The sequence below is a fragment of the Myotis davidii genome, unplaced genomic scaffold (genome assembly GCF_000327345.1).
Source record: "Myotis davidii unplaced genomic scaffold, ASM32734v1 scaffold363, whole genome shotgun sequence".
In the NCBI taxonomy this organism is placed as follows: domain Eukaryota; kingdom Metazoa; phylum Chordata; class Mammalia; order Chiroptera; family Vespertilionidae; genus Myotis; species Myotis davidii.
The window spans coordinates 959,578-970,154 of record NW_006294069.1 but is presented as its reverse complement, the minus strand read 5'-3'; the positions used below and the strand labels follow the sequence as shown (position 1 = coordinate 970,154).

Here is a 10,577-nt window from a genome sequence, read left to right as displayed (position 1 = left end):
TATGGTTGCAAATATCAAAAAATGTCTATTATGTGACACGGCACCAGAGTTAAGTTAGGGTTTTTCAAAATGCTGACACGCCGAGCTCAAAAGGTTCCCCATCGCTGCCCTAGGAGGAGATCCAGCAGCTGCGGACCAAGCTTGAGAAAGTGGAGAAGGAGCGGAATGAGCTGCGGCTCAACAGTGACCGGCTGGAGACCCGGGTGAGTGACTCCTAGCACCAGGCAAACTGGCTCACCTCCACAGGGAGGCTGGGCCTCGGAGGCCTCCCTCCCCCACCTCCCAGTGTTCTGGCTGACGGAGGCAGGCAGTTCAACTGGTAACTGGTGGCATCTCCCTCTGCTCCCCCCCCCCCAGATCTCAGAGCTGACATCGGAGCTGACAGATGAACGTAACACGGGAGAGTCCGCCTCCCAGCTGCTGGACGCGGAGACTGCGGAGAGGCTCCGAGCTGAGAAAGAGATGAAGGAGCTGCAGGTGAGGGCAGGGCCAGGGTGAAGACAGCCATGCTAGCGGCTGCCACACTCTAGCGCCCATCGGCTACCCCCAAGGACAGGTGGCATCTTTGCCACTAGCCCAGCACCTCTGTCTGCCCTGGGTAAGCATGTGACCGTGGTCTGTGTGGTTCAGGGACGTGGTGGGTACTGAGTTAGGGATGGAATGGCACACCTCCTCACCCCCTCTCCTGCAGACCCAGTATGACGCACTGAAGAAGCAAATGGAGGTGATGGAAATGGAGGTGATGGAGGCCCGTCTCATCCGGGCAGCCGAGATCAACGGGGAAGTGGACGATGATGATGCAGGTGGGTCTGAGGCCAGAGCAGCTCGGTAGTGGCCTGAGTGGCAGCTCTGATGCCCACCCCTGGGTAACCACACCTCTTGTCCAGGCGGGTCCCTTCGGAGAGTTCTGTGATAATGCTATAGTGCAGTGGTTCTCAACCTTCCTAATGCCGCAACCCTTTAATACAGTTCCTCATGTTGTGGTGACCCCCAACCATAAAATTATTCTCATTGCTACTTCATAACTGTAATTTTGCTACGGTTATGAATTGTAATGTAAATATCTGATATGCAGGATGTATTTTCATTGTTACAAATTGGACATAATTAAAGCATAGTGATTAATCACAAAAACAATATGTAATTATATATGTGTTTTCTGATGGTGTGAGGCGACCCCTATGAAAAGGTCATTCGACTCCCAAAGGGGTCGCGACCCACAGGCTGAGAACCGCTGCTATAGTGCCATAAATAGACAGTAGAGGTGCCAATAAATGCAGGGGATTATCATCGAGGGCCGCAATAACCGTGGTAATGACTGTGTTTGAGGGCCAAGGTCTGGCAGTCCCCGCTATTGGCTCCTCCCACCTGGGGACGAAGCCATCATTCCAGAGACATTTCTGAGTCCCTGTGGCTGACTCCACCTGCTGCCCCTCCCTGCCCCATCCTTCTTCCCCTCTGCCCTTTCTTGGGGACTCTCAGAAGCTCAGGCCTCCCTGTCTGCCCCCCCAACCCCACAGGTGGCGAGTGGCGCCTGAAGTATGAGCGAGCCGTGCGGGAGGTGGATTTCACCAAGAAGCGGCTCCAGCAGGAGTTTGAGGACAAGCTGGAGGTGGAGCAGCAGAACAAGAGGCAGTTGGAGAGGCGGGTGAGTCTGCCCGAAGCCGTGGAGGCCTGGGCCTGGGCGGGCAGGGAGGGGCTCGGTCCCACATGTTGGCCCAGTGAAGGGCCAGAGGCAGGCCGACCCTGGGAGCCATAGGAGAGGAGTGGAGTGTCTGCCTCTCGGTGCAGGGGACCACCAAGGGCAAACTGTTGTTCGAGTGTCTTAGTTTCCTGAACGTCCCTGACGTCATCCCTCATCTCTGGTTTCCCCTTCACTTATCCATCTCCTTCTCCTCACCTTCTCCAACACTGCCGGGCCTCTCAATGGCTGCTGACCCTGCACCCATCTGGGCCGCCAGCTCGGGGACCTGCAGGCAGATAGTGATGAGAGCCAGCGGACTCTGCAGCAGCTCAAGAAGAAGTGCCAACGGCTGACGGCTGAGCTGCAGGACACCAAACTGCACCTGGAGGGCCAGCAGGTCCGCAACCACGAGCTGGAGAAGAAACAGAGAAGGTGGGTGGGTCCCCTGCCCTGGGCGCAGAGGACCTTCTAGAGCAGCCCAGACAGGACTCCTTGCCTCTCCCTCCAGGGAGGAAAGAAGAAAGGGCCTGAATTTGGCCAGGGCCTCGCCTGCATGGTCACTCGGGACCTTCTAGAGCAGCCCAGACAGGACTCCTTGAAGAAAGGGCCTGAATTTGGCCGGGGCCTCGCCTGCATGGTCACTCGTCTAGAATGGGAATGGGTCTTACTCCTGACCTCTGAGAAGTACTCAGACCCCATCCCACCGAAGGCCTGCTCAGGCCTCTGCTCTCGGAGATGCTCCCCCAGAGTCCCTGTCACCCTGCCTGGGCCCCGTAAGGATGGGCACCAGCCAGGCCCCCTGCAGGGATCGTTCCCCCAGGGCCCTGCCCTCGTGCCCACCCCGCTCCCCAGCTCTCCCTCGCCTCAGCTACACAATCACACTCTCCTGACTGATGTCATTAAACCACCGTGCCACTTCCATCTCATTATGGTAATGACACGAGGGAGGGGGGCAGCCCTCACAGGAGAAAATCCAATCTAAATTAATTTCCCGGGCTGGGGATGAGAATGGGACGCCTTTATTAGCAACGCCGAGGAACCACACACCCTGGGAACAGCAGGGCGCCCCAGGGAGTGGGAGCAGCGCCACGCTCTCCCTTGCAGGGAGAGGTTCTCAGCAGAGGCACTAGGGAAGGGGCAGCCCCACACCCACACACTGGAGGTGAGAACTGCAGAGCCCCGACCTTCCAGTGACCCCAGGTTTCCCTCTGCCTCCTGGCTGGGCTGCTGCTTTGTGGAGAGTGAGAGGAAACAAGGTCCTAAATTTCTTCCTCGCAGCACCCTGACTCTCTGCTTCCCTAGTTCTTACCTTTACACCCACCCTCCTTTTTCCCTAGCGGCGGGCACCCTTAGCGGGAACCCCCTTCTGAGCACCTGGTGGCAGTGCCAGTGAGGCCTTGCTGCACTCCCCACTGGGCAACTTATTAGGTTTCAGCTGCCTGGAGTTTTCTTACTTTTTTTTTTTTTGATACAGTGTTGGGGTAGGAGGAGCTGTTCAGTTTTCCACAGGAGCCTGATTAGCTATTCAGGGACGGTGTTAAGAGGAATTTCAGCCATTTGCTGCTTATTTAAAGTCACTGGGCAGGAAGTGGAAGGCTGGGAAGTGGAGGTGTGAAGAAAGAGGCCCCCAACCCTGGATGGATGCGCACTTGCCCATGGAAGCCTGGGGCCAGTTGGGCACAGTGGGGCTGCTGGCTTCCAGCCCAGGGTGGGGTGTCCTGGTGGCGGCGTGCGCACCGCTGGGGCAGTGGGCCTGGCCAAAGGCTAGTGCGGAGAAGTGGGGGCAGGAGCCAAACTGAACTGCGGGAAGTGAGTTAGATGAGGTGGGAAGTGAGTTAGATGAGTCGGGATGTCCGTTTCTACCCATCTTGATACCCTCGCTGCCCTCACCCGGGGCCCTCATTCTTGATCTGTTGAAATGAAAAAGGTCGAGACTTACACCAGAGGAGAGGATGTCCTCTCCTCGGGAACAGTCTGTGGGTCCTCGTAGGCCCCCCTGGTGAGAGGGCACCTGGGACCAGATTGATGAAATGCCTCCCCGCCCCACCAATCCCAGACCAGGCTCCTGAGCAGGGTCTTGATGGCTTGACCTCTGAAATGTCCCCTCGCCCCAGCCGCAGTTCAGGCTGCATGAGTACCCCCTCCACTTGTATCCCATCTGTACCTCCGGCATCGTTTCCCGGGGGCCTCTGGGTGCTGGAGACCCAGACTCTTCCCGCGTCTGATGGGGCCGCGATGGCCGTGCTCCCTCCAGGTTTGACAGCGAGCTCTCGCAGGCGCACGAGGAGGCGCAGCGGGAGAAGCTGCAGCGGGAGAAGCTGCAGCGGGAGAAGGACATGCTCCTCGCCGAGGCTTTCACCCTGAAACAGCAGCTGGAGGTGCGTGGGGCTGCCCACCGTCCACACCCCGTCCCCTTCGCGGGCCCAGGTCGGCCCAGGACCGGCCTCAGCTTCTCTTTTGCTCCAGGAGAAAGACATGGACATTGCAGGGTTCACCCAGAAGGTCGTCTCCCTGGAGGCTGAGCTCCAGGACATTTCCTCCCAAGAGTCCAAGGATGAAGCCTCTCTGGCCAAGGTCAAGAAACAGCTCCGGGACCTGGAGGCCAAGGTCAAGGACCAGGAAGAGGAACTGGATGAGCAGGCGGGGACCATCCAGATGCTGGAACAGGTGCTGGAAGGCTTGGCTCAGGGAGGCACCGCAGTCCCCACAGCTAACCTGAGGCGTGGGCAGAGGAGGGCAAGATCTCCAATTCAGCCACTCATTCCCTTAGTCACCAAATGCTGAGTGAGCACCTGACCTGTGCCGACCACAGTGTGCGGATAACTAAGCTTCCGTAGTGCTTTCCACACGAACAAGCCTTGGTTGAGCTCTAGTGGGAAGGGCAGGATGCACAGCAGCCCACCCCGGCTGCCACTGAGCCACCGTGTCAGCTAGAGCCTGGAGGCCAAGTGGAAAAGCTTCAGGGTTGTCCCACCCCAGAAGCCTTCTCTGGGCCTGGGCTAGTCACCTAGAAAGGGAGTTCAGCTTCTCCAGTAAAGCCACAGGAGAACTGCCGGCAGAGGCCCTCCCTGCTCCTGGGTCTGAGAGAGCTGCCCATCAGAGTGCAGTGGGCAGGGGTCAGAGTGCAATGGGCAGAGGTCAGCGAGCTGCTGGGAAAGGAACCCAGCCTCTACTCCCACCCACCTCCAGGCCAAGCTGCGACTCGAGATGGAGATGGAGCGGATGAGACAGACCCATTCCAAGGAGATGGAGAGTCGGGATGAGGAGGTGGAGGAGGCCCGGCAGTCATGTCAGAAGAAGGTAAGGCAGTGGGACTTACCTGTCCAGTCAGTAGAAACACCGGTTCCCCCAGCACTGCTTCAGAGTAAGGGACTTCCTGTTTCCCGGCCTTCGCCACGCTTTCCTTCAGTGCCCTTCTGGACCAGGAATCTCCGCTCCTGACATGAGCTGGGGTGTGTGCTCTCAAGGTCTATAGAGAAACTCAGGCCCAGAAGAACTAGTGCTCTCTGCTGTCTCTGCTAATCAGCAGCCCACCCTGAGCCACCCTGTGCCGCCAGCTCACCTGGCTCCGTGGGGCCTGCCCGCTCTGGAATGGGGGCTCCCGCCCTAGCTTGGGGCCACCATCATGTCCTGCCATCCCTCCTCTCCCTCCTAGGCTGCTGTGAAACCTCAGGGACCTCAAGTGCAGGGTCTGACCCCTCTGGGGTCATTCATGCTCAGCCCTGCCCAGGGGGTGGCGGGGGGTGGGGGTAGGAGGAAAGGGGACCGCCTGGCCCCAGACACTGGGCACTGATAGGGCTCTGTCCCCACGGTTCTCCAGTTAAAACAAATGGAAGTGCAGCTTGAGGAGGAATATGAGGACAAGCAGAAGGTGCTGCGAGAGAAGCGGGACCTGGAGAGCAAGCTCACCACACTCAGTGACCAGGTGAGTGGAGACCGCTGGCTGGAGCCCGGCCGGCTGCCTCCCCATCCAGACTTAGAGATGGGACTCTGGGCAGGGGTCAGAGTGCAGTGGGCAGAGGTGAGAGATCTGGGAACATGGAGGGTGGCGCGGGGATCTGTGGAGCCCACCGCCATCTCATGTAGAACGGGGGTGATAATCATACATCGCACACCCAGGCTTTCCTCACTGGCCGGCGTGATCCTGGCACTTCCACTGTCGTTGCTCATTAGGGGGCCTCAGAATGAGAGCCAGGGTGAGGCGTGAGCTTGGGGAAGACAGGAGGGGGCCCTGTGGCAGAGCAGAGAGCCTCCACTTCTGGTGTCCACCCATCCGTGGTCGGCAAACTGCGGCTCGCGAGCCACATGCGGCTCTTGGGCCCCTTGAGTGTGGCTCTTCCTAAGCCTTAGGAGGACCCTAATTAAGTTCATAACAGTGTACCTACCTATATAGTTTAAGTTTAAAAAATTTGTCTCTCAAAAGAAATTTCAATCGTTGTACTGTTGATATTTGGCTCTGTTGAGTAATGAGTTTGCCGACCACTGACCCAGGTGAACCAGCGGGACTTCGAGTCAGAGAAGCGGCTCCGGAAAGATCTGAAGCGCACCAAGGCCCTGTTGGCGGACGCCCAGATCATGCTGGACCACCTGAAGAACAACGCGCCCAGCAAGCGGGAGATCGCCCAGCTGAAGAACCAGGTATCTGCAGAGAGGACGGGGTCCCCTCTCAGGGCCCCTGGGCTTACGCTCCCAGCGTTCCTTCTCTCCCTCGAGTCCCTCTCAGTGGGTCTTGAGTCCTTGGGAAGGAAGGTGACAGGGAAGTGGGAGAAGCCACTTGGAACAGCCATACTCCCCGGGGTCTCTGCATGATGCCCAGCGTGACTGCCAAGCCCCGGACTGCTGGGGGCGGGCCCGGTACCCACCCCTGTCACGGGAGGAGATGCCTGTGCACGCACCACAGCACCCTGAGGTCCCAGGGTCTGAGTACACGGAGGAGGAAAGGAGAGCTCCTGGGCCCCCTCTCCCCTGTGAGCACCCTGCACAGCCTGCCTGTCCCCAGGGAATGGCTGACGTCTCTCCTTGGGGCGGGGGTGGCTCTGTGTCCAGCTGGAGGAGTCCGAGTTCACCTGTGCCGCCGCCGTGAAAGCACGCAAAGCCATGGAGGTGGAGATCGAAGACCTGCACCTGCAGATTGATGACATCGCCAAAGCCAAGACGGCGGTGAGGAACCGGGGCGCGCAGGCCCGGGCTGAGGGAGCATAGAGCTGTGACAGCGGCTGCCTTCACTCCAAACAGGGACCCTTCCCCAGCCAGGTCCCTTCACGCCAGGACGTTCTGCAGGGAGAGCAGGCCTTCCTCCCCCGCCGCCCCCACTAACAGCCAAGGACCGACACGGGGGAAGGTGAAAGGGAGCCAGCCAGGGCCCCTTGCCCTGCGTAGCCACCTGCCTGTGAGAGCTTGGCTGCAGGCCCCAACACCATTAATAAAAGCCGCTAATGTGGCCGAGGGATGTAAGCAGGTGCCTAGAGATTAGCAGAAGCACCGATAAGGGGATGGGATGGCTCGTTTCCCTCCCCTTCCCCTGGCCAGCCCACTGACAAGCCCAAGCGGCAGCTAATTAGCACTCTTATTTAATGCCTCCCTTTTTAATTCCCCACCTCTCCCACGGCCCATGCAAAGCTGGGCGAGAATTCATTACTGGAATGTGGCCACCGGTGCTATGGTACTATCTCCGGCAGGGAACGGGGCAGGGGAGGAGGCTGGGCTGGGCTCCGCGACCCCTTAGCTAGCCACCCGGCCACTGATGCCAATCTTCCAGGCTTGATTTATCCCCGTGACATTTGTGCTTTTCAGCAGTTTTCAGGTGAGTAATTCAAATTCCTTAATTGTGTTAAAAAAGGCTGTTATAAAATTACCATTTTATTTAAATCCGAGTTAATAAATTTCTTGGCAGAGGCTTCCCCAACTCCCCACAGCCCGGTAACAAGATGGATGGGGCAGAGAAGGAGCCAACGCAGTCATTTTGGTTTGGAATTACAGGCTAATAGATTCATTCATTTCCTGAAGCTGCTGTTGGCTGTCTCTTCCCCTCCCCCCACGAGTGGCCTGGCTCTGGGGGCTGGAAGGCCAGGGAGCAGGCCGTCCCTGGGGAAACAAGAGCTTCGAGGATTTCAGGGGTCCTTCCTGGGACCTGAAGGGGGCCGAGGGCACAAAGGTTAGGGCTGCTAGTGCCTGGGTGCTGGGTCGCTTGTTCTGGGCAGATCTTTTCTGCCTTTTTAATTAGCCTCCAAAGAGCTGCCAGGAAGCAGCTGTCATTTAGCTCAGGGTAGGCCTGAGCTGCAAAGACAGCCCTTTCCCTCATCTCCCCGACCCAGAGCCGGGCAGGCAGCTCCCTGATGGTCCTGGTCCTGGAACCCCCTCTAGCAGGGGGACCTGTCCTCAGTCACCACCACGCCCCTCCCATTGAAGGTGACGTGGGGAAGGTGACACTCAGACCGAGGCCCTCTGATCTGCCTTTGCTTCTGTCCAGCTGGAGGAGCAGCTGAGCCGCCTTCAGCGCGAGAAGAACGAGATCCAGAACCGGCTGGAGGAGGATCAGGAAGACATGAATGAGCTGATGAAGAAGCACAAGGCAGCTGTGGCTCAGGTACCCGGCCCAGGAGTGCCCACCGCACCCTGTGCCGCAGGCACTGCCCTCCTCACGGGTGCCCAGCGCAGCAGCATCTTGGGAGCGGTGGCCGTGCGGGCGGTCCCTGGCACTCAGAGTAGGGTGGAGGGGGGCACATTCAAGGGTTATGGAGGATCCTGTTCAGCACTCACTCCCTTCCCAGGCCTCCCGGGACCTGGCTCAGATGAATGACCTCCAGGCTCAGCTCGAAGAAACCAACAAGGAGAAGCAAGAGCTGCAGGAGAAGGTGGGCACCGGGGTCTGCCTTGGTAGAGAGAGAGGGTGCCCAGGTCCCCATACGTGGGGATGAAGCCCCACGCTCCCGGATAGCAAGCACTTCTCTCTGCCATCGGCAATCCACGGAGCAGCGTCAAGTGCAGGGAGCTAGGCTTGGAGCCATGTCGCCATAGCAGACACTTTGGCTTCAGCCGCCTCGTTTCACATTTCTATTCCCTCCCTGGTCCTCAGCTTTCTCCCCTCTCTCCAAAGGGCTAAATCTGTGCCAGCGCTGGGCCAGGTGGGGGCCGCCTCTGGCTCAGGGCCCCATTCTTCCCCCTCCCCTGTGCATCCCTCTCTCCCTCCCTCAGCCTTCTGGTCACCATGGTGATCTTTCCAGCCCCAGACTCTGCCCCCTCCCTTGTGGGCTCAGTTCTTTCTTCTCCTCCCGCTCCCCACCCCCAGCTACAAGCCCTCCAGAGCCAAGTGGAGTTCCTAGAGCAGTCCATGGTGGACAAGTCCTTGGTGAGCCGACAGGAAGCTAAGATCCGAGAGCTGGAGACACGCCTGGAGTTCGAAAGGACCCAAGTGAAGCGGCTGGAGGTGCGTGCACACTTCTCCTGGTCCGCAGTGACCCGGCAGCGCGGCCCTTGTAGCTAGAGCCACACGTGCTGAGCAGGGCTGGGCAGAGGCCGCTGCCAAGCTGCCAGGCCAGCTGACAGGGCGGTGCCTTCTCCCCTGCCCGCCTGGCCTGTTCTCTGGGCACCACGGAGCCTGCCTGCTTTACATTCTGTTTTCGTGCTTACTTTCTGCCAAGGGACCAGAGCAGCTTAGCTTTTCGTCTTCATATTTTCCTCCACCGTGAGCTCCCCCCGCAGGTCCGCCTCACTCGCTCTCTGGCAGGGTCATAAATATGCAGTGAATGGCGCCACTTCTATGAGGCTGAAGTCTGTTCTCTCATCTTACTGCTCACTCTTTCTCTCCCTTCCCTTTTTTCACTCCCTTTTCCCCTCACTTCTTCCCACCCTTCTCGTCTCTGCTATTTCTCCTCATCATTTCCCCCCATTCTTTCTTCTCTTTGTATTTCTCTTCTCCCTAATCTTACTCCCCTTTCTTACCCCCTTCCTGTTTCTTTCCCTCCCTGCCCCCATTCCTCCTCTCTCTCTATTTTTCATTTTCTTCCCTTCAACCCTTCTCCTTTTTCTGTTCACCTCTTCTCTTTTTCTCTCTCTCCTTCCTCTCAACTGTAATCTCCATCAATCCTTTCTGTTCAGTGTCGCGGAGCCAGCGTGCTCCAGCTCCCTCCCTTTCCAGCTGAGCAGGTAAGAAGAAAGAGGCAGGCAGCATTCTGTCTCCGGGTTTCCACCCCTCTCTCGCCCTGTTTTTTACGTTCTCGTCCTTCTCGAGCTTGTAGACACGTGTCGAAGCACCCACATTTCTCCATGAGGACCGTGTTCACAGGTGTGGGTGCTGAGGAGCACCCCTGCCACCTTCCACCAACCCCTCGTCGGTGGAGCAGGCACTAGGGTGGGCATGGAAGCAGTGGCTGTGGGCTGGCAGTGGGCATGGAGGGTGCCCTTGACCCAGGAAGAGAATATGGCTGAACCTCCCGAGATGGGGTCACAGTCCGCAGGAGAGCTAGCGAGAGTTAGAAGAGACTTAATCATAGCTCACGTTCTGCCTTTACCTACAGGAAGGGTTAGGTAGGCTGCCTAAGGTCACAAAGCTGTCAAGGGCAGACGAGGCCCCGGTCTGGTGGCTATAGGACAGCCCTGCTGTATTTGTCTCCTTGTCTCATGGACCCCAGTCCCTTTCCTCAGCTCTCTCTCTCATTTTCCCTTCTGCTCAGAAAGGCAGTATTGTGGTTTAGCCACATGGAATAGTAAACACAAATGGCCCTTAGAGGTCACGTAGCCTCACACCGTTATTTTACAGACACAGAGATTGAGAGTGGGGGTGAGAGGCGGAGGCCCCGCGGCAGGCAGGGTGGAACCAGGGTCCTTCCCCCACCCTCTGCCCAGTCTCCAGGCCATCTCCTGCTCAGCATCCTGGGCCCCAGCTAATAATGGT

General features: G+C 58.2%; 1 protein-coding gene across 5 annotated transcripts in view; it reads left to right on the top strand.

The window, feature by feature from the left end:
* The window catches only part of MYO18A (myosin XVIIIA), an 85,916-nt gene that overhangs the window by 62,265 nt on the left and 13,074 nt on the right, over nucleotides 1–10,577 (top strand). For all 5 annotated transcript variants that reach the window (XM_015566747.1, XM_015566744.1, XM_015566745.1 and 2 more), the window contains 14 exons: nucleotides 114–203; nucleotides 358–477; nucleotides 692–803; nucleotides 1,521–1,648; nucleotides 1,962–2,116; nucleotides 3,939–4,062; nucleotides 4,151–4,351; nucleotides 4,874–4,984; nucleotides 5,505–5,609; nucleotides 6,176–6,322; nucleotides 6,731–6,844; nucleotides 8,154–8,270; nucleotides 8,455–8,538; nucleotides 8,973–9,110. In XM_015566747.1, the coding sequence (XP_015422233.1) occupies nucleotides 114–203; nucleotides 358–477; nucleotides 692–803; nucleotides 1,521–1,648; nucleotides 1,962–2,116; nucleotides 3,939–4,062; nucleotides 4,151–4,351; nucleotides 4,874–4,984; nucleotides 5,505–5,609; nucleotides 6,176–6,322; nucleotides 6,731–6,844; nucleotides 8,154–8,270; nucleotides 8,455–8,538; nucleotides 8,973–9,110 (1,746 nt within the window). The remainder of the gene's footprint in view (nucleotides 1–113; nucleotides 204–357; nucleotides 478–691; nucleotides 804–1,520; nucleotides 1,649–1,961; nucleotides 2,117–3,938; nucleotides 4,063–4,150; nucleotides 4,352–4,873; nucleotides 4,985–5,504; nucleotides 5,610–6,175; nucleotides 6,323–6,730; nucleotides 6,845–8,153; nucleotides 8,271–8,454; nucleotides 8,539–8,972; nucleotides 9,111–10,577) is intronic.